At 43.2% G+C, this 22,856-nt stretch overlaps 2 protein-coding genes across 10 annotated transcripts in view; one reads left to right on the top strand and one right to left on the bottom strand.

The window, feature by feature from the left end:
- Positions 1–233, bottom strand: part of Smpd2 (sphingomyelin phosphodiesterase 2, neutral membrane (neutral sphingomyelinase)) — a gene marked incomplete in the record, with an annotated part of 2,993 nt that extends 2,760 nt beyond the window's left edge. The window contains 1 exon segment of the mRNA XM_005377875.2: positions 1–233.
- Positions 234–293: 60 nt separating this feature from the next.
- The window catches only part of Ppil6 (peptidylprolyl isomerase (cyclophilin)-like 6), a 31,863-nt gene continuing 9,300 nt past the window's right edge, over positions 294–22,856 (top strand). For 3 of the 9 annotated variants that reach the window (XM_005377872.2, XM_005377869.2, XM_005377874.2), the window contains exons 1-7: positions 298–485; positions 3,689–3,784; positions 7,127–7,315; positions 11,814–11,876; positions 11,974–12,121; positions 17,653–17,709; positions 22,604–22,739. In XM_005377872.2, coding sequence (XP_005377929.1) covers positions 354–485; positions 3,689–3,784; positions 7,127–7,315; positions 11,814–11,876; positions 11,974–12,121; positions 17,653–17,709; positions 22,604–22,739 — 821 coding nt within the window. In that variant the 5' untranslated portion in view covers positions 298–353. Of the gene's footprint in view, positions 486–3,688; positions 3,785–7,126; positions 7,316–11,813; positions 11,877–11,973; positions 12,122–17,652; positions 17,710–20,159; positions 20,543–22,603; positions 22,751–22,856 lie in introns of those variants that run through there. The other 6 variants (XM_005377868.2, XM_005377871.2, XM_005377870.2 and 3 more) reach the window with 6 other exon arrangements.

Genomic DNA, 22,856 nt, shown 5'->3' with positions numbered 1-22,856 from the left:
GTCCGCTCGCCCGGCTCAGGCCGGCCGCCAACCCGGAAAGAAGAGCGGCGACGCAGGTCCGGCCCGCGGGGCGGCGAGGGCTGAGCGCGAGGCTCCTGGGGGGTCCCGAGAGGGAGCCCCAGCCGCAGCTCTCGATCCCTCGGTCCCGAAGCGCGTCCGCGCCGCCGCCCGCACGACCCTCGCAGGCCCCTCGCGCCACTCTCTAGCAACAGGCGAAGAGGGGAGAGACTCCGCCCACGGCGCCTTAGCCCCGCCCACTCCCCGCCCCTGTGGCGCGGGGGCGGGGGGGGGAGCCGAACGGTTGCCGTGGCGACGCGTTGCGTTGGGCCTCCGGATAGTCTCTGAGTGCCGCCATGGCCAGCGCTCCACAGCGCCTGTCCCGGCCTGCCGCGTGCAGCTCGCGGTCGCCCGAGCGGCCGCTGCAGGTGAAGGTGGTGGGGCTCTTCAAAAGCTCCAGCTTTCAGGTCGCGAAGAGCACGGCTGAGGTAACCGCGGGGAAATCCCAAGTGTGGTGTCCTCGGCGCCCCCCAGCCAGGGCAGCTGGGACCGCGTTCTCGGCTCTTTGGTGACGCCGAGGTCGCCATTCTGTGGAAAGAAGGGGCCGAATGGGGATGGGAGGCTCCGCTGGATCTGGCCGAGGAGCAGGAGTTTGTAGGAACAAGTGCGGGTTGGGGCAAGGTTTGACTTGGAAAGGGGCACCCCACAAGGGACAGGAAGTGAAGGAAGCGTTCAGAACCATCCAGGGAAAAATGGTAATTCCCACCCCTGTGTCCAGACATTTCGTTCCTTATCATCATCATCATCAACATCATTATCATTATCACCATTACTGTTTCGTTTTTGAGACAGGATCTCGTTGTATAGTTCAGACTGGCCTCAACTCTACCTCGACAGTCCTGCCTCAGCCTCCCAAGTCCTGGGATTACAGGCATGCACCACCATGCCCAGCTCCACATTAATTTTTAAAATTGAATTACAGATTTTAAAAAGTTGTGAAAACGTAGGAGGAAATGTTACTATGTAACAGGATGCTTTTACAAACCCCTTCCCCAACTACGCATTCGAGAAGGTTCTTTAAAATTTCATTAATAGTCACTGCCTTTCACCAAAATTAGCTGTTTTACGGATTTCTCAGTAGCCCACGAGTGCTTTGGAGATCCACGAATTTCTTTGTAAACATTCTGAACGATATAAAAGGAAAACTCGTGAAGAAACTGAAGAATTTGGCTGGGTCTGTGTACACCTTCAACCCGCATGCAGGAGAGCTGTAACAGTGTAAAAATTGTTGAAAGTAGCCTTCAGCTGATCTTTGGGGTTTTCTGTAGAAATGCTGCCTAGGCCAGGCTGCTCTCCAAAGACCCTGGCACGATCACACCTTATTCATGTTTGTAGCTGGATCCTGGGCAACAAAATGTTCCCTAGTAGACTTCATCTTCAGAAATCCCTGCTCCAAGGTACACAAAGTGAAAGAAAAGTTTTTAATTATATCAAACGAGAAAAATAATTTAAAAAGCAGGTAAAATTTCTATCGAGATTGAAAGACAAGTGTTCAGAAGTCTATGAAAGTGATACAGGGATCATCCAAAGAAGTAGAAATCACAGATTGTGTTGATTGGACAGATAGGACCAGGAATTTTTTTTTTTTTTTTTGTCTTTTTGAGACAGGGTCCTGCTATGCAGCTCAGGCTGGCCTTGAGCTCACTTTGTAGCCCAAGCTAGCCTCGAACTTGCAACGATCCTCCTGCGTCAGCCTCCCAAGTGCTGGGATTACAGGCGTGAGCCACCATGCCCTGCTAAGAGCAGGAATGTTTATGACCAAAGTTGTATTTAATAAATTTTTTTTTCCTTGCTTTTCCTGGCTCTTTTTCTGAAGGCACATTTTCTATGCCTGCCCCACACTGTAGGAAACGTATTGGTAGTTTTTGTTTTCTGTGAGGTGCTGATAATCTCCTGGGCCATAGGATCTCAGTCATAGCTATTCAGCTTTGTCCTTGCGTTGCAAAAGTAGCCACAAACATGTCAATGAATGGTGGTGTTCCAATAAAACTTTATTTTATAGACACTAAGTTTTGACTTTCATATATTCTTCACAAAACATGAAATATTCATCTTTTGATTTTCTTCAACAACTTAATAAAAATCTAAAGAGTAGGTCTGGGGCTGTAGCTCAGTGGGAGAACACTTGTTTAACATGCACAACACACTGAACTTGATCCCCAACACCACAAAAATAAAACAGAAAATCTGGAAATTAATCTTGGCTTTCAGGCCCATTATAAAAACAGCCAAACTCACTGGCCACAGTTTGCCAATTTCTGCTGCAGAAGACAGTGGGCCAAGAAAACATTATCTGTAATATTGATATAATTGATATAATTTCCCCTACTATTATTCTATTCTAATATGAAAACACATCAATGTAAATTCAGTTTGTTCTCTTCATAGAGGGTATTTGAATGTAGTCCCAACATTATTTGTGAGCAATCCCAGATGCCTGATTCACTGACAAAGATTTAGATTTGTAAACAGGGCAAGTGTGTATAACGTATTTTAATTTAAATGTACTGTAGTTCATTCTGGAACAAATACTAGATTATGAGAAAGTATGTAGTGCTTAGTTTGAAAACTGCTAGGCTTATTGTTTTTCTGGATAGTTCCTCAGAAAAAGCAGGCGTCATGCAGAGCTGCTTCAGACTGAACTCACAGGAACTCCAGTGCTGGTGGGGTGCAGTAGTCTAAGAAGGACATGGGCCACTTGCTCTTGCCCTGTTCTGGTCCCCCCACACTAAAGTAGGACACATTCTCAGCCCGGCTCACTTGCCCTCGGAGAGCTTACCTCTGGTGAACGTGCAGGGCCGGTGTCGTGTCAGATGGGTACAGAGCCTCCAAGCCCCCTCTCGGCTGAGTAGGTACCAGGTGCAGCAGGTGGCCCTTCCCTGCTGGCCCATTTGTTTCTCATATCCATTCAGAAAACGGCAAAAGGAAACTAATACCTGAAACAAACTTTGTTTTTTGGACAGGGATTGCTAACGAGAATTTTCTCTGATTCAGGCAAAACAATGTACGTTCAATCAAAAAACTCAACACCAAACCTTAACGCTAAACCTAAGCTCATTTAGTATGTACTTCTCTTCTTCCTGAGGAGGATAACTATAATATTCTTTTGGGGGCCGGGGATATAGCTCACTGGCACAAGCACCTGCCTGGCAAGGTCCTGAGTTCAATTCCCGATACCAAAAAAAAAAATTCTCTGGTCATTCTCCTTAAATCAGTGAATTAAAGCAATAGCATTTACTTATTCTCACTACAAGTAAGGTATCTAGAGCCACTGAAGTTTAGCAAGAATTTAACTTAGGGAAAGCAAGTCCTGAAAGAACAGCAGATCACAAAACCGTTGACAGTAACTTAAGTTGCTGTGTGAGTGTCCAGTGAGTGCAGATTAGCAGCAGGGAGACTCAAGGAAGGCTGACACAGTCCTTGCTCTCGGAAGCTTGGAGACAGATAAGCCAGAGCCCAGTGTGGACCATAGTGTGACTGGCAGAGGACTCTGGGAGCAGGCAGGTGGCACCTTAGACTGTGTGGCCTGGGTATGTGCTGCACAAGGCTCCCTGGAGACCCCATAAAAATTGGAGAAACGATTTTGACTTTAAAAGAGAACTTACTCTAATTATTCTATTTTGAAACCTAGAGTCTGAAGAATACTTATCCATCCAAATTTGAAGACCCTATAATAGTTCCTCTTCAAGAATTCGCATGGGATCAATATCTACAGGAGAGAAAAAGGGTAAAGGGTATCTGGGGTGAGGGGGATACCGATGACAAGCAAAATTCTGAACTATTTATCTGCATTTTTTTTGGGAAATAGAATTTTAATGGAACTAGATTTCATTTGTCTAAATTACACATTATTTATTTTGCTTTTCCTAAATTATTTCAGTTATTTGACCAGGCTGATTTTTTTTTTTTAAACTGTAAAATATTACAGAACTTTCCCTTTGGGAGTGTGTGGTAAAGGTGAGGTTTTTTTTGTTTGTTTGTTTGGTTGGTTTTGTTTTGTCTTTTTTTGAGGCAGGGACTCACTATGCAGTTCAGGCTGGCCTTGCGCTCACTTTGTAGCATGCTGGTCTCGAACTCACAGTGATCCTCCTGCCTCAGCCTCCCGAGTGCTGGGATTACAGGCATGCACCACTGCACCCGGCATTAAAGGTGAGTTTTGAACTCTCAGTAGTGCTGTCTGCCCCTGCTGAGGTGACCCCTCTCTCCCTGCGTGTCACTTTAACACTTCCTGGGACACGTTTGCTCTCCAGTTGCTGTGACCTGGCCTTTACTCAATGCGTTTGGGAAACTGCAGAGCTCAGTGCCAGCAGAGCTTATTCAGGGATGGGAGATAGATAGGTTTGTGGCCAGGCGTCACTGGTCAGATGGTGCTACTGCCTGGAGCATGTGACAGAGAGTAGCTCATGCTGGGGTGTGTGGAAACTGGTACATCTGCTTGTCTTTCCTAGTCTGGTCTCAGTCCTGACTCGTCTGCCCTACCTCATCTCTCCAGTGGATGATGAGATTTGCATTTCCCTTATCAGAACCATTTCTAGTCCTCGGTGTCAGTTGCACAAGGATGTGTTGTGACCCTGTGGTTAAGTAACACACATACATGGTGTTGCTTTACTCGGTCACATGAATAGTGCAAGACCGAGTGAAGAGTACAAATTGCTAAGTCTCATACTTTCAAAGCCATAAAAAGTTTCCACTGGAGTTTAAAAAGAACCATAGAAAGCACGTATAGATGGTGCTTATTTTATGCCAGGCACTATTCTAATGGCTAAAACTAGGACAGTCCTAGCCAAACTGGGACAACTGGTTACCCCCACATAAAACAATACGTTTTAAAATTGTTACCGTGGAGCTTATGATTACTCCCTACCAGTCCCATGCCCTCTGCCTGCAGAAAAACCCTGACCTCATGGTCTGTGGATTGCGATGGCTCCTCCTACATATTCCCGCTGTCTTCTTTAAGACTGCTGGAGATTCTGTCCCCCAGCTTTTCTGCCGGAGAGCCTGGCGATGTCTTGAGCACTCTTTCTCCTGCCTTTCAGGGATCCTGCATGAGACCTCTAATCAATCACTGCTGCTTCTTGCCAGCTATTCTGCATTCTTTATCTTTCCCTTCATCTCTCACATTGTCCTCTGGATATATGTCACCTTAACCTTTTCCTTTATGGGCCAGTTTTTTTTTTTTTTTTGGTCCTTCCTGAGCATAAGCTTTTGTGCCTAAGGGCCTCAGTGAGTTAATTCATTAGGTCCAGCTGGCCTTGTGCTTTTGCAGAATGTAGTGCCACTCTAAGGGAAGGCAAAATGTAATGCCACTCTAAGGGAAGGACTTTAGAGTATTAGGAAGAACTTTCTGTCCCCTCCAAAAGAGACAGCCTCATAGGTCTTTGTGATGGAAGGCCCTGGAAACCTTCTGGTTCAGCCTGTTTTCTTCTTTTTGCCTTTTTGAGACAGGGTCTCGCTATGCAGCTCAGGCTGGCCTTTAACTCACTTTGTAGCCCAGGCTGGTCTCGAACTCACAGCAATCCTCCTGCCTCAGCCTCCCGAGTGCTAGGATTACAGGCGTGTGCCACCACTCCCACCTAGCCTGTTTTCTGGAGGCAAGAGGGAAAGTCTCCCATGTACAAAAGAGACAGAGACAAGGCGTTATATCTTCAGCCTCTGAATATAGTGCATCTTCCCATTTCTCCCATCAGGCTGACTAAAGTGTCCACAATTAGATTTTGTTTTTCCTTTTTGGGTTTTGGATCTTGTGAAATATAACACTGATAAATTTGACCTCTTCATGGAATATTGACATGTTAGGATTTATCAGTGGTTTATTGTTTGTTTGTTTATTTGGTTTTTTGGGGGACAGGTTCTTGCTTTGTAGTTCAGGCTGGCTCTGAATTCTCTCTGTAGTCCAGGCTGGCCTTGAACTCACAGCTATTCGATCCTTCTGCCTCAGCCTCCGAGCATTGGGATTACAGGCCTGTGCCACCACGCCCAGCTTGTCAGGTTTATTCTGTGCCAGAAAGCAGGTTTTGAGAAGGGCACAGTAAGAAAGCAACAGGATGTTAAATCTGAGAGGAACTGAGGATGGAGCAAGTAGCAAATGAAGACAGATTGTACCCCTCACTAGTGTTTTCCAGACAGTGGTCTCCGGGCCAGCAGCAATTCCATTTCCTGAGATGTTGCTGGAAATGCAGATTCTTGGGCCCCATCCCATAGTAGGAAGTCTGGCGGGTGCAGGAACCTGTGTTTCTGACTACTTGCTGAGGTCTGAGAATGGCTGCACCAGTGTTTCATGGTTTGCAGGGCGAGCTCTGAGTAGTAATAAACTGGGTCTCCTCAGAGGAGCCTTGGTCTGTGGCCACACACGGGAGGTTTAGGCAGTTGACCAGCAGCATTGCATGGATAAAAATACTGACTTTATTTTTAAGGAGACTTAACATATTGAAGATGAGTTTTCTTCCTCATTGCCCCTGACTGTTTGGGAAGTCCCTGCTAGCCCTTGGGGAGATGCCCTACATGTGACCCCACAAACACACACGTTAAAAAAATCCTCTCAGTTCTTTGCATTGAAAACCATTGCTTACCCAGAATCCTTGGTGTTTCCAAGTATACATGCAATAAAATGCACTTCATAAATAAAGACAGTAACTGTTTTCTTTGCAAGTTAATACAATTACGCTATGCACAAAGTAATTTTTATTATCAGATTATCTTGTATGATTGTACCTTTTTTTAAGATTGTTTTTTAGATCATTTTGGGATGTCAGTGAAGTTGAATTCTCTTTTTTTTTTTTTTTTTTGTTTTTCTCTGGTACCAGGAACCGAACTCACGACCTTGCGCTTGCCAGGCAGGCGCTTTGCCGCTGAGCTAAATCCCCAGCCCCTGAATTCTCTAAAATAGTCTTAAGTCCTCTTTGACAGCAGAATTCTGAAAAATGATTTAAAAAAACCACACATTTTAAAAGTATTCAATTCTAGAGTTGATAAATTCAGATTTAGTGTTTGTTGATCCCAAGCTCTGATAGATGGGTTTAGCAAATTGTTTTATATTTTCCGTTGTGTTTTGGGCCCTTTTCCTTTGCAGGAGCTCAGGGGTGAAACCTGGGAGTACTCTTCCAATGTGATGTGTTTTGTCAGTGACCAGCTCCTGGGGGATGCACTTGATCTGCAGAGATGGGCCCAGAAGGTGTGGGACATTGTCGATGTGAAGCCTCCGGCACTGTATGAGGCCCTTACTGTGGATTATTCCACTAAATTCTTAAGAGACACCAAGGTAAGTGACATTGATTTTAAAGAATAAGAGTGGAAACTTTCGTTCTACTGATTCAATATTACTTTTCTGCATCCTAACGAAAGGGATAGAAAAGGTAAGAGATTAGGTCGTAAGCCCTCAGATTGTAGCACAGCAAGATTTGATTGGTAGTGTGTAAAGCAAGTGTATCTTTTTAGAGGGAGAACATCACTGTTCAGATATTTCCACTCCCCTTCAGAGATTCGTATGTATGAATTATTTATTTTAAAATATAAAGACGCTGAGCCAGGCGTGGTGGCATACACCCATAATCCTCATACTTGGAGGCTGAGGCAGGAGGATCACTATGAGTTTGAGGCCAGCCTGGGCTACATGAACACGTTTAAGGCCAACCTGCACTACATAGTAAGACCCTGTCTTAAAAGAACCAACAAATTTAACCAAGAAAGGCTCCTTGGTGTAGCCTGAGCTACTCAGGCCAACCTAGGGGAACACTGTGAGATCTCATCACAAAACAAAACAAAACAAAACAACTAAAAAACTAAACTAAAAACTATAACCTGTATAAAGACAAGCCCCCAGAGCAGGTAGAGCCAGTGTATTCTCTAACACTAATGTACTAAGAATGGAAAGTTTGCAAGGAAACGGGCCATTTTAAATCATATCTCGTGGATGCTAAGAGCAGGTCGGGACATGCCATGGGAATCCTCAGTGCCAGAAGATAGTAAGAAACGTGAGGCCTAAGGGGTGTTCACATGGTGGGAGGTAGAGAGAAAACTAGAAAAGGTCCTAAAGAAAGACCGAGACAAAAAAAAAGAAAGACCGAGACCAGATTCTGAGACAGTCACCAGGTTAGTATGGCGATAGAAATAAAAGTGTTTTGGCCTATTTTTGGTACTGGGAATCAAACCTTGCACTTGCCAGGCAGGTGCTTCTGCCTGCTGAACTCTATCCCCAGCCCAATAAAAGTATTTTGTATGTTGCTCAGAAACCTTGTAGTAACAACTGCCACCTGCTAGAAGCTGTTGTGTACCTATGGTGCCTGTGTCCATAGAACAACCCAGTGCTAGGATCTGAGCAAAGGCAAGGAGAAGAAAACATAGTAGGTGCTGTGTGAATGCTTGTTTGAATAAACAGTGCATTCTGAAAATGCTAGAAAGTCCGGAGATGAGGAAGAATGTAATGTTCATAGTTGATTCACACAGGGACGGGACTCCGGGTATACACAGCATGTTGTGGGAATGCCAGGGGTCAGCAAGGAGGCTGGAATTTGTAGAAAATGAGGCTGTGAAAATGAGGAATCAGCCCAGGATTCTTGGTGCCAGCAGCTCTTAAGGAGAAAACATATGCATTGAAGTGAGATTGGCTGTTTCACAAATGACACGAAAGCCAGAGGGCCAGCTTTGGAAGACAGGTGGGAGCCAAGGGGGGCCAGACAGTGGGACAGCAGGGCCAGAGTGAGTCACAGGACTGCGTGGCAGGAAGTCCCACTGGCCCAGGCTCCACTGTGCCATAGTGAGAGTCACTTTCCAATTCTCCTTGTGTGTTGGCATCACTCCCTGGGTCTCCAAGGGCCCGGGCAGGAGCAGGCCTGCGTCATTTCCCTACAACATGGCTATCACAGGTGGGAGAAGAGGAATCTGGCCCCTTTAGGTTCTAGAGAATGTTTTTTGTTGGTGGTGGTGGTTTTTTTTTTTTTTTCCGATACTGGGAATCAAACTCATGACCTTGCCCTTGCCAGGCAGGCACTGTGCCACTGAGCTAAATCCCCAGCCCCTGTTCTAGAGAATGTGGTGGGACCCTGTGAGAGATCCCAACAGGGGGAGCATTCAAATGGTTAGGAGGGAGGAGGGAAATCTAAAATACCTAAAGAATGGCTGAGACTGGATTCTGATTTACTGCTCACTCTGAGCCAAAGAGTTAGATAGATTTTATCCAGAAGCAAATGAAGCCAACAGAGCCTTGCAGAAAGATTATGATATAATCCTCTGTATTGTTTTTGGGAAAAGAGTTCAGGGCTGTGCCACAGCAGGCTGGTAGCAGGGTGGCCCCTTGCAAAATGCTAGAGCAGCATGGGCAAGAGTAAAGGAAGCTTGAATTAGTTGGTGGTGGCAGTAAGGATGCAAGACTTAGACTGCAGAGAAAGCCTAACGGGGACTCTTCTTTCCTCGTCCAAGCCAGGGACTGGCGCACGTGCAGGTTAGAGCCGTGTGCTGGCTAAGTACGGCTGCACGTCTGGCTGCTACTGGCTGCCATGTACCTGCGTGCCGTTCACTTGATCTCTCTTCTCAGCACTTGCAGGACTGTCTACTCTGGATAGCTCCATAATGATAATCTGGTGATGCACAGGTAAAGTTTATCACACCCGAATAGACTTATTTGTTTCCTCAGTCAACCACAATTTCCAGTAGCACCCCCTTTTCTTTCTACACCTGTGAGGTATACTACATTCTACCTCCTATTTTTTTTTTTTTGTTTTTAGTTTTTAAAGAGAAAAAAGAAACAATAACAAAATAATAACAAAGACAAAAACAAAACAACACAAAAGCAATAAAAATGATACAGAATTTGAAAACAAGATGATAGGAAATTAACAATGGTTGTTATATTATATATTGTTATCTTCAATGAAGTTGCTCAGATTACCAGATGTAAGAATGCAAGATTGATCAAACAATTAAAGAGAATAAAAAATGATTTAAAAAAACATTAGAAATGATACAGAGTCACCACTCCTATTCAATATAGTGCTGGAAGCATTAGCCAGAGCAATTAGACAAGAGAGAGAAATAAAAGGAATAAGGACAGGAAAGGAAAAAGTGAAATTATCATTATTTGCTCATGACCTGATATTCTACATAGAAGACCCCAAAACACCACTTCAAGACTTGTAGATTTAATAACAAAATTCAGTAGTGTAGCTGGATACAAAGTCAGCACTCAAAAATCAGTAGCATTCCTGCATACAAGCAACAAACAAACTAAGAGAGAAATTAGGGAAACCACACCTTTCACAATAGTATGCGGGGCGTGCAAGCCTATAATCCCAACACTCAGGAGGCTGAGGCAGGAGGAGGATCCTTGCATGTTCTAGACCAGCCTGGGCTACAAAGTATACTCAAGGCCAGCCTGAACTGCATAGCAAGACCCTGTCTCAAAAAACAAACAAAAAAAAGACACAATAGTATACAAAAAAAATCTGCCTCCTATTGTTCAGTTATAATATTCTCTTTTGTAGCAGAGAAGCTGAGATCCCCAAATAGATTAATTATAATTATTGTGGATGTAATACTTCCTTACTGGGTGCCAGATAGCATCTATTATTTTAATCTTTTGATTTAAAGAAAGGTTAGAATAATATAAAATAATGGTATGATACATTTAAAGTGGGATTGTTTATGTTCCCCAGACTCTTCAGAAAGAGGGCAGGGCAAGTTATGCACCTCATTCAACAAGGTGGCATTTGGCAAGGGGTGGGGTCCAGGATTCACAGTGCACGCCCTGAGGTGTGCTCTGGTCCCTGACTGAGAGCCAGTGTGGTGCAGACCGGTGTTTCCATTCTGGATGCCTCTTTATACACCTAGGCAAGGGTTCACAAATCGTTGTCTCTGCCAGAAAGGGTAGCAAGTGCCAACAGGAGCGGGGCGCGTCTGTGCACCCGAGGGTATTAGTGAAGATGTGCTAAAGCACAGTATCCTCTTCTCATTTAGGTTTTTTTGTACCAGGAATCAAACTCAGGACCTTATGCTTGCCAGGCAGGCGCTTGTGCCACTGAGCTATAATCCCCGGCTCCTTCTCTTCTCTATGCCCGGTACTGCACTGCTTATAGCTGTCATGGCCTTATTTTTCCACTGAGAGAGGAAGTGGCTTGTCTCTGGTTGACTAATGTGTGCTGTCTCTAAAAATCCAGGACACATGATAACCAAAGCCATGGCACTCGTAATGAATCCTTCCCCAAAACTACTCAAGAAAGAGAAGAGAAGTAGGGAATTCTCAGTCTTCTTCCCTGAGAAGACGTGACCAGTGCTCCTGCAGTGCGCTTATGGGTAGTGGACATCTAGGCCTTGTGTTCTCACTCCTGCATAGGAAATTAACACTCTTCAAAACTTTGCTACTGAAGGATTTGAAGAATGTGTGAGCCAGAAGTGGTGGTGCACGCCTGTAAGCCCAGCACTTGTGAGGCTGAGGCAGGAGGATTGTTGTGAGCTCAAGACCAGCCTGGGCTCCAAAGTGAGCTCAACACCAGCCTGAACTGCATAGCGAGACCCTGTCTCAAAAAAAAGAAATGTCTAATGAAAACAAATTCTTAATGTAATATAGGTTGTAAAGACTTCATAAAATAAGCATGTCATTCATTTAATTTAATTGCATTATCATATTACATTTAATTAAATTATTTGTTGGTAATCCTGTTCAAATGTAGTCACCAAAACCAAAATATCTGCCCTACTTTTGGTCGCTTCTAAAAGTTTCTTATGAGATACTGACCTGCTTTATCTTCTTTCCCTAATTTTCATAGCATGATTTTGTGTTCTTGGACGTTGGTATTGATTTTTCTCCAATTGGAAGATTGATTTTTGAGGTAAGATTTTGATGTTGTTTTTCTTTTACAAGTGAAGAGTCACCTACATCTGTTGAAATGTTAAAATTTAATCTTTGAAACCTTTCATCTTTTTTAGCTGTATTGTGATACATGTCCCAAAACATGTACAAATTTTCAGACCTTGTGTACAGGAAAAGCAGGGTTTTCCGAAAGAGGAGTAAGGCTACATTACAAAGGGTCGATTTTTCATCGAGTAGTACAGAATGGTTGGATACAAGGAGGAGGTGAGTTTAAATTTTAAATAAACTTAATTGCAACATCAAATCAGAATGTCAAAAATTTCGTTTATCTACCTTTATAAAATTAATATGAATTATATATTCTTAATAATTAATATATAGAATATTTTATATGGCCAGATAATAATTAAAGTATTCATATTCTTTCTTTTAATACAGAGCCTTTGCACTGAGCTAAATCCCCAACCCTTTTTTATTTTTTTATTTTGAGACAGGGTCTTGCGACTTTGCTAAATTGCCCAGGCTGGCCTCAAACTTGCAATCCTCCTGCTCAGCTTTCTGAATAACTGAGATTACAAGTGTATGCCCATGCTGGATGTGGTGGCACACTCCTGTAACCCTAGCGCTCGGGAGGCTGAGGCAGGAGAATCGGTGCAAGTTTGAAACCAGCCTGGGCTACAAAGTGAGCTCAAGGCCAGCCTGAACTGCACAACGAGACCCTGTCTCAAAAAAAAAGACAAAAAAAATAGAAAAAAACAACAAGTATGTGCCCATATGCCTGTTTTATGTGTATTCATTTTTTTAAAAAGTCCCTAGTTATTAAAGTCAATAAATTTAGCCAGGCATGGTGACATAAGCCTGTAATCCCAGCACTCTGCATTGCTAAGGCAGGAGGATAAAAAATTTGAATCCAGCCTGCACAATTTAGAAACCTAAATTAGGCCCCATCTCAGAATAAAAAATTGAGCTAGGGATGTAGTTCAGTGCAAAGGTCCTAGATTCACTTCCCAGTACTACAGATAACTAAATTAATAAATACGTTTAAATTACCAGGAAGATTCCCAATTAAAAACTGACATGAATGTAAAGTGACTTTTTAAATCAAAAAGATTTTGAACGCTCAACAAAATACATAAAATGTTGGATAACTCATCCATCCCTGTCCAGGGTGAACAGGTCCCCAGAACAAGGTACCCATGCATGAAAAGAAAAAGAGACAAGAAAAGCAAGAGAAGCAAAAGTCTGGGATCAAGGGGCTTACAGCCTCTTGGGCTGCAGCCCTGAATACCAATTTCACCTTTTATTGAGCAAGAACCAAGAGTGTAGCCAGTACAAATGGGCAGATACCAAACGTTTTAGCAAGGATAATTAAAGGATTACCCTTCTCCACGTGTAATCCAACACACACCTGTAATCCCAGCATTTAAGAGGCTGAGACAGGAGGAGTGTAAACGCAAGGTTAATCCAGGCTGGGGCTGGGGATTTAGCTCAGCGGCACAGCGCTCGCCTGGCAAGTGCAAGGTTGTGAGTTCAATTCCCCAGTACTGAAAAAAAACAAAAAGAAGGTTAATCCAGGCTGTATAATGATGCCTTATGTTAAGAAACTCTAATAAATAATAAACAAATCATTGTGTCCTCAATGCATTCTAACCAAAGAATGTCCTTCTCCACAGTAAAAGTATCTGGAAATATATGGCTTTTAAGAAATATACCATGGATGGGAATTTGAAAATAGAATAAATGGAAAACATCCCTTACCACAGATGTTACATTATTAGTAGTGAAAAGTATATCTGAAGTATCTTGGTCTTCATTTTTGCTTTCTTTTCAGCTCAGTCCTTTGGCTCTGCAGACAAGGTGTCTGATTAACAGCACAAAATTTAATTTTTGGAGGGCTGCCGGGAGATATTCCATAGGGAGCAATCAGGCAATTCAGAAATAATTGGTTTAGTGTGGTAGATTTGCTTGAACTTGATGACATATGCAGAAGCTTAAGTTGATATTTAATTTTTTAGCATGACCTGGAGCATTCTGAGGCTGATGCAGGAGAAAGTGTAGACGTGTTCCAGGCATCTTGTATGGGGGAGCAGCTCTTTGACCCCCAGTCTTTCCAGAGTGAGATCAGTTCACAAATACTGCTATCTAACCTCATTGTTTTTCCACTTAATATGTGGTATTTATCGTCCTGTGTCAATAAACATACAATATTCTTGTAATCTTTCTAGTTTTTTGTAACATTGTTAAACCAGTTTAATTACCCACTAATGAACATTTTTCAATTTTGTTAGTTTATAACAGTCCTCAAGGGGGCCGATATCAGAGGCTTCTTTTTTATTTTTATTTTTTAAGTTTATTTATTTTTTGGTTTTTTGAGGCAGGGTCTCATTTTGTAGCCCAGGCTGGCCTTGAACTCATGGCAGTCCTCCTGTCTCAGCCTCCTAAATAGTAGGATCATAAGGCAGGCACCACCACGCCTGGCCCAGAGCCTTCTAATGCTGAGTCTGATGGTGACTCAGCGAGCTAAGATCTCTGCTACGGCATTCTTTTCTGATTTGGGTTCTGATTAAATTCTCCCAGAACAATGCTTGGAAAAAGTAGGTCATATTATTTGTTTATTTCTTTGAGGTAAAATTTCCTAATAGCGTAGTGCACAGATTTTGAGTCATGGTTTCAGGCAATAAGGGAACAGTGTTAGGGGCAGTTTGGAAAAAATGAGATCGTTACATTCAGACCCAAACCCTGACACAGACGTTGGCTATGCCTCATAGCGTCTGTGAATCGGCTTCTTAACGCTGCAGTAAGGACAGCTGTGAACAGGAGCGCAGGATGTGGGAAAGGCTCCGCGACACGAGTGCTCTCTGTGCCCTGCCCTGGAAACTGGCCTTCCCCCTGAGATGTCCCATCTGCTCTGGGCAGTGTAGGATTTTAGAGCGCAGGAGCAAAGTGTCCTTTTGCCCACAACCCTGGATGCTTCCGGGAACTGTTGCTCGCCTATTAGGACACCTGGCTCCACCCAGCCCACTCTCCCTACGCTCATCTGCCCCCTCCCTCTAGTTCCCTCTGCCCGCTCGTGGCCTCCTAGCTCTTCCTCGTGCACATCAAGTATATACGGGCCTGGAGGTCTTCCGTCTTCACTAGGTGTCCCCCTGCCTTGCTGATTTTTTTTACTTTTTAAATTTTATTTTATTTATTTCTTTTGCCTTGCTGATTTTCACCCAGAGTGCATCTCAGCGAGGACCTAGCTGACTACCTGGTGTTATTTTTTTTTTTTTGTCTTTTTGAGACAGGGTCTTGCTATGCAGTTCAGGCTGGCCTTGAGCTCACTTTGTAGCCCAGGCTGATGTCGAACTCACAGTGATCCTCCTGCCTCAGCCTCCCAAGTGCTGGGATTACAGGTGTGCGCCACCACACCCAGCAAAAATTATCTTTTTTGAGGACCTATATTTTTCTATTTCTTTTTTTTTTTTTTTTGTACTGGGAATCGAACTCAGGACCTTATGCTTGCCTGGCAGGCACTGTGCCCCTGAGCTATATCTCCAGCCCTGACTGCAATGTTTAAAACAGCTCACTTTTCTCTTCATGCTCCTGTCCTCCCGTGGCCCTTGCTCTCCTACCCTTACCCTGCTTTTTTTCTCTCCATACTGCATTTCCCCGTTGGAGTTACCATTGTATACATACAGGACACACTGTTACATGTTATCTTATTTATTTGTTGTCTTTTTCTCTTCACTAGAATATGAATTTCATGAAGGTAGACATTTTTATTTATTTGTTTTTCAATGTTGCAGCCTATATTCTAGAACAGTGTTGGGCATAGAGCAGGTACCTAATAAACATTTGTTGAATGTATTGATGAATAAATAAGTGAAGAGAGAGTTGAGCAGGAAGTATACATCCTCTTAATTTTGAAAGCACAGCTGGACCTGGTGGCGCACGCCTGTAATCCCAGCACTTGGTAGGCTGAAACAGGAAGATTGCTGTGAGTCTGGCCAGCCCAGGCTACATAGTGAGACCCTGTCTCAAAAAAACAGATAAACAAATAAAAGAAAAGAAAAGAAATCTCAGAATAAAGAATCCCATATAATTCATAAAAGGCAGAAACAAGCAGTGTGAGGATAGGGTTTCAGAAGTCGAGGACATAAGAAATACATGATGAATCGCTCAGAGAAGCCTTAATAATAGGAGAGCAAGAAAAATTTACCTAACACCTACTAGATGTAAGAAGTCTAAGAAGACCGAGCTAAGGCTCATTGTAGTTAGAAATTAGGAGAAAACACACATGGAATAAAAATTTGTTTGCAGAAATAGCAGAAAATTTGCCAAGTATGAGAAAAGAACTCAACCTACAGGTAAGTGCAGCCTACAGGATGCCAAATCACTGATACAAAAAGAAGCTTCTTACAACACATCATAATTAAATTCCAGATGTTGAACAAAAAGACAGAAGCTTAAAAGCTGTCAGACGGTGTAGTGGCACATACCTGTAATTCCAGCACTAGGGAGGCTGAGGCAGGAGGATCACTGCAAGTTTGAGGCCAACATGGACTACAAAGTGAGTTCAAGACCATCCTGGACTAGCCGGGTGTGGTGGCCCATGCCTGTAATCCCAGCACTCAGGAGGCTGAGGCAGGAGGATCGTTGCCAGTTCTAGACCAGCCTGGGCTACAAAGTGAGCTCAAGGCCAGCCTGAACTGCATGGTGAAACCCTGTCTCAAAAAGAGAGAGAGGAAAAAAACTGTCATAAAAAAGCAAAAACCCATTAGGGTTACAGCAGACTTCTCGACACAAAGTTTAAAGGCCTAGAGAGCTTGGAGTGAAGTGTTTCGAATCCTAAAAGGAAACAATTTCCAACCCAAACTATCTTTCAAAACTGATGGAGAGTTCTGGGTGTGGTGGTGCACACCTGTAATCCTAACACTCGGGAGACTGAGGCAGGAGGATCACTGTGATTTCGAGGCCAGAGTGGGCTACAAAGTGATTTCTAAGCCAACCTGAACTGTGTAGTGAAACCATGTCTCAAAAGGAAAACAAAAATTGATGGAGAAATAAGGACATTCTACAAAAAAGAATAACAGATACATGAACACCAAACCAGCACTCCAAGGAAAATACTCCAGAATATTATAGACAGAGACAGTGATCCCAACCAAACCAAAAAGTCAGATAGAATGAATACATCAAGTAAGGTGAGTAGTTAAACAAAAAAGGAAAAATAAAGGACTCAACAACAGAAAAAGAGCACAATGACAGAAGTCAGTCAGTACCTTTCAGTGATAATTCTCAATGTAAATGACCTCAACTCCCCAATTAAAAAACATAGATTGACACACTGGATGAAAAAAAAAAAAAAACTCAAGCCAGATATGGTGATGCACACTTGTAATCCCAACATTTGGGAGGCTGAGGCAGGAAGATCCATGTGAGTTCAAGGCCAGGCTGGGCTACATATCAAGACCCTGTCTCAAACAAACAAACACAAAATAAAACAAGTACCCCCACCAAAAAAATAAACTGTGACCACAGTGATAATTTAATATTTCAGTATTTCAAAAATTTACAGTGTAATTGAAGCTACCTCTAAGTTATTATGACAAAATGGAATCATGAAAGTAAAACTGATTTGCAAGATACAGCTGAAGTTCCTATACAGTACTTTCATGGTATCGCTATTAAGTGAATGGGTGGACTTACGTAGTCACTGGTGCAAGTGGCATCATTATTTCAAGTATCTTTTACCCCGTGATTATGGTACTTTCACCCACTTTGGACTCAGAATCCTATTTATTATTTCTCAGATATAGTCGCTGGAAAAGGAAATGATGGGGAGTCTATCTATGGACCAACATTTGAAGGTATGGCTCTTCACATTTTGTCAGTGCTATATTAATTGATTATTCAAATTTAGGAAGAGTAGATGCTTTGCAATCCCAATAAGACGGTGTTGGGAGTAAATGTTTAGTAAAAGGGGGAGTTAAAATTCATGGGGGAAGGCACCCTGGTCCAATCCAGAACATGGGTTAATTGAACTTTAAAAAGGAGGGGCTGCCAGGGATATAGCTTAGTGGCATAAGTGCCTGCCTGGCGAGCTCAAGGTCCTGAGTTCAATTCCCATTACAAAAAAAAAAGGGGGTGGGTGCTGGGGATGTGGCTCATTGGTAGAGTTCTTGCCTTGCATGCATAAGGCTCTGTGATCAATCCCCAGCACCACCACAAAAAAAAGTCTAGCCAGGTGTGGTCCCAGCACTGAGGCATGAAGAGCTGTGAGTTCAAAGCCAGCCTGGGCTACAAAGTGAGCTCAAGGCCAGCCTGAACTGCATAGCAAGACCCTGTCTCCAAAAGACAAAACAGTAACAACAACAACAAGAAAAGAATAGGAACTGCATTTGATCAGAGCCCAACCAACATTTTAAATCTGAGTTATAATGATATTATAAAATAAAGCTTAGTTGGCTATCTTTGGGGAATGATAGGAAAACAATTTATTATCTTATACTTGATATGTCTAGGCATTTATCCTGCCTTTCCTATGTGAACTATCCCCAACTGTAGATAACAAACATCTCTTCATAAAAGTATTCCAGCCAGGTGTGATAGCGCAAGCCTGTAATCCCAGCACTCGGGAGGCTGAGGCAGGAGGATCGTTGTGAGTTCAAGACCAGCCTGGGCTACAGAGTGAGCTCAAGGCCAGCCTGAACTGCATAGTGAGACCCTGTCTCAAAAAGACAAAATAAATAAAAGTAATTAATAAATGAAAGGAAATAGAATAGCATGTGTTTTGCTGCCCATGGGGCAGTCACAGGTATAGACATTGGCTGCATTGCTGTTTACTGAATTTATAAGAACAGAAGAACAGAGACAATAGATATTCTGGGCCTGCTGTGGTGGGAGTGCCCCACCTAAGGCCTACAGCACCAGTCAGGTGTGGGCGATCAATGCCAGGGCTTGCTCGTACTGGGCAAGTGCTTGGTCACCAAGCTATTGTTCCCCAGCCTGGCAGGTCTTTTAACATGGGAAAGGCCAAACTCTAGTGCTGTGGGATGCCCAGTTGGTTTCATGATAGAACTCCTGCATAGGGAAGCATGTGCGTGGTTCTATAAAAGCCTATGGGGGCTGGAGATCTAGCTCAGCAGCACAAGCACCTGCTTAGCAAGCACAAGGTAGTGAGTTCGATTCCCGGTATCAAAAAAAAGAAAAGAAAAGAAAACGCCTATGGAACTGTTACTTTGAGTGAGAAGGGGGACTGAATTAAAAGCAGGGTTTGTATACCGGGAATGGTGGCACATGCCTATAATCCCAGCACTCAAGAGGCTGAAGCAGGAGGATCCCTGCAAATTCAAGGCCTCCCTGGTCTACATAGCAAGACCCTGTCTCAACAAAATAAAATTTAGAGCTTAATAACCACAACAGCTAAACTCATTCTAATTAAGCTTAACTCAATGAATTAAAATGAACGAAATAATGTATAATTTAACTAGATTATTTAACTAGACTGTAACTAATTTATTTTAACTTGAAGAAAAGCTGTTCTGCTTTGTTGTGAATCAAAACATTTAAAGCCCTGAATAAATAGCTTCGCTTTCTGCTCAGGCAGATTTCATGTGTGGTTCTGCCGGGTGACTCCCACTCCCGCTGTGTCTCTGGGAGAAGCACGCAGAGGCGAACAGGCTCGAGTCAGACCCTTCTGCTCACAGCGGCCTCGCTGCTCCCCGGAGGGCGCACAGCCTCTGCGTGGGCCGCACCCTGTTTAGGTGCATCTGCGGAGGCTGGGCCCCCTCAGCACTGCCATGGATGCCCCAGGGTTCTTGTTTGTTTGTTTGTTTGTGATGGGAGAGAAAAGCAGCTTCATTTAGCACTGAAGCCAAGGAACTTCGTATCAAGAAATAATTTTTTTAATGTATGGCTTTGAAGTTTAGAGCTCGGAGTGAGCTGTCAGGAGGTGGAAGGAAAGAAGAGTTGGTAAAATCGAGAACTGTAGGGAGGTGGACAGACCAGAGAACCAGTCCGAGAGACAAGACGGAGCAGGAGGACATTGATCTCTCTCCTGTAATACCTTAAGTCTGTAAAGCTATTTAGAGTAGAATTCCTTCTTATACGTAACGTTATCTCAGGGCTTGGGATTTAGCTCAGCGGCACAGCACCTGCTTGGCAAGCGCAAGGTCGTGAGTTCAATTCCCGGTACCAGAAAAAAAACGAAAAAACAAAAACAAAAAAAAAAAACAACATAATATTATCTTAGAAAAAATGTGAAGCATCTTTTATTTTCTTGCTGTGTTGCCCAGTGTGGACTTGAACTTCCTCCCAGGTCAGCCTCCTCAGGACTGGGACTGCGGGGCGCAGCTAGCCCTGCCGTCCACATCACTCCATCACCTCCTCAGAGGGGTCCACAGAAGGCCTGGCCGTGGTGCAGCACCGAGCAGCTGTCCTCAGCCCTGCTGTCACTACACTTGTGGGAGCAGCGCAGCCCCAGGTCCCCAAGACCTACATTAGCATTCTATGCTTACGTGGCCCAGGATGCAAGAATTGTTTTTCACGTTTTTTGTTTCAGATTATACATTGAGCTTCGTAAATGAAGAACTACCTACACCTTTTCAAAACACACTTTCTTTGGTTCCTTTGTATCAGGGATTTTTTGTTTCTTTCTTTCTTTTTGTTTTTGAGACAGGGTTTCCCTATGTAGCCCAGACTGGCCTTGAACTTGCAGCAATCCTCCTGCCTCAGCCACTGGAGTGCTAGGACTACAGGCATGTGCCACCACACCTGCCTATATCAGTGGGGTTGTTTTTTGTTTGTTTGTTTTTTTGGTACTGGGAATCAAACTCAGGACCTTGCACTTGCCAGGCAGGCGCTTGTGCCACTGAGCTATATCCCCGGCCCTTATCAGTGGTTTTTGAAATTGTCCTCTAAAGAGTTTCATTTGGGTCCTGAAGAAGAGCTATCTTCAGCCAGTGAGTGGACTGCAGCCCTTTTTAAAAAAAAAAAAAAAAAATCTATTTTAGCCAAGTGCATAAAAATCTATTTACAGCCAAGCCTGTAATCCCAGTACGTTGGGAGGCTGAGGCAAAAGGATTGAAAGTTTGAGTCCAGCCTGGACAGCTTAGTGACTTAGTGACACCCTGTCTCAAAATAAAAAATAAAGTGGGGCTGAGGGTGTAGCTCAGTGCAAAAACCTCAATCGTCAGCAACACCAAAAAAAAAAAAAAAATGTATATATATGTATTATACGTGGACTTTCATACAGGTTGCATTCTATGGTAGGTATTACAACTGCTTTTAAAATTCTTCCATAATCAGAGTTTTTGGTAAAAATGCTATTATGCTATAAATCTTTACTGTTGCTTGTAGAATTTAAGAAAAATCCATCATAATATCTAACAGCAATGATAAATACTGTTTTTCAAAAACTGTGTGAATTTTTGCACTCGGCGGATTTCCATTCCACAAATGGTTTATTTCTCCCTCACTGAAATGACCGTGGAGCACTGGGGTAATTACACAGCCTCATGGGTATAAAAATGTCTCAGTTGCATTTGTACGGTATCTCAGAGCTCTTCATCCAGCTCACAACTGCACAAGCTCTAAGTCACCGCCACCAAAATGCCTTCGCTCTGTAGTTTGCTTTGTTTTGAAACTTAAAATGACAGTCAGCAAGTGCAGGTTAGTAAGATCTTTTTGTTTTTGTCTTTTTGAGACAAGGTCTCGCTCTGCAGTTCAGGTTGGCCCTGAGCTCACTTTGTAGCCCAAGCTGGCCTCAAACTCGCAGCGATCCTCCTGTCTCAGCCTCTCAAGTGCTGGGATTACAGGCGTGCGCCACCGCACCCTGCATAAGATCTTATTAGTAGTTTAATATTCATATTTCTCAGTTACTCTCAGAACTTTATAAAGTTACTGAGTAAAAACTCTTCCTGAGTTTCTAACCCATCACTTCTTTCTGTGATTTGAACTTAGAGGCAGACCCAGAAACATTTCTGGAAAATGGTAGCTTGATCGCCGCTGTACAATTCTTTCAATTCTTTTTACTTGCTAACTTTACACTAAAAGAAAACTGTTGCTTGCCACAAAACCTTATGAGGTTTGAGGGTAAAATGTGTGAAGATGGTAACAATGAGCATAAATTAATTTCATCATCATCAGTATGCAGGGCCACACCTAACCAAGACAAGGTGCAGTGCTGTCAGAGTTAAGTGGATGAGCTGGGGATTTAGCTCAGTGGCACAAGCGCCTGCCTGGCAAGCACAAGGTCCTGAGTTTGATTCCCGGTACAGAAAAGAAAAACCCAGAGTTAAGTGGGCGATGCCACTAGGGGAGTGGCAGACCTAGCAAGGACTTCTCAAAGGAAAGTTACCTTTATTAAAAAAAAGTACTGGTGTATGTTTAAGATTTAGAAGAAGTGCTTTTAACAACCACATTGGTAGTTGGAATGAGGTACTGCTGCTAACACAGCATGGGAAGGTTTCTGACATTCGTTGCTAAACTGAGTGTGTACTTTTTACGTTACTTTCCTAGCATTTATTTTTAGCAAAGATAAACTAGAACTAAATACTCAAATAGTTCTAAGATTTTGCAGCATATCTTTTCACTGTCCGTGTGAATGTTTGCAAGTATCATGAGAAAATAGGACATTTACCATTTGAAGTGTGTTGATTTGTAAGATTGAGATTATTACCGAAGTCCTGTTTCTACCCCACTGTTAAAATCAGTGCGATCACAGAAATATTTTATTGATCTACTGATTATTGTCCTTCCTAGATGAAAACTTTTCAGTTCCTCATAATAAAAGAGGAGTTCTTGGAATGGTCAACAAAGGCTGTCACAGCAACGGGTCGCAGTTCTATGTCACACTACAAGCAGCTCCCTATCTAGATAGGAAGTACGTGGCATTTGGGTACGTACTCGGTAGGTGTGTGTGTGTCATATGCACGAAATGTTCAAAAACGTTTGGGTGAGATTGCACTCAGTCTCTGAGCAGCCAACGATAGAGCAAAGACAAAAGTAGTGCGAA

The sequence above is a fragment of the Chinchilla lanigera genome, unplaced genomic scaffold, assembly GCF_000276665.1.
Source record: "Chinchilla lanigera isolate Chin_1 unplaced genomic scaffold, ChiLan1.0 scaffold00010, whole genome shotgun sequence".
In the NCBI taxonomy this organism is placed as follows: Eukaryota; Metazoa; Chordata; class Mammalia; order Rodentia; family Chinchillidae; genus Chinchilla; species Chinchilla lanigera.
Note: the sequence above shows the minus strand (reverse complement) of the source record. Positions and strands in the feature narration are given on the sequence as shown.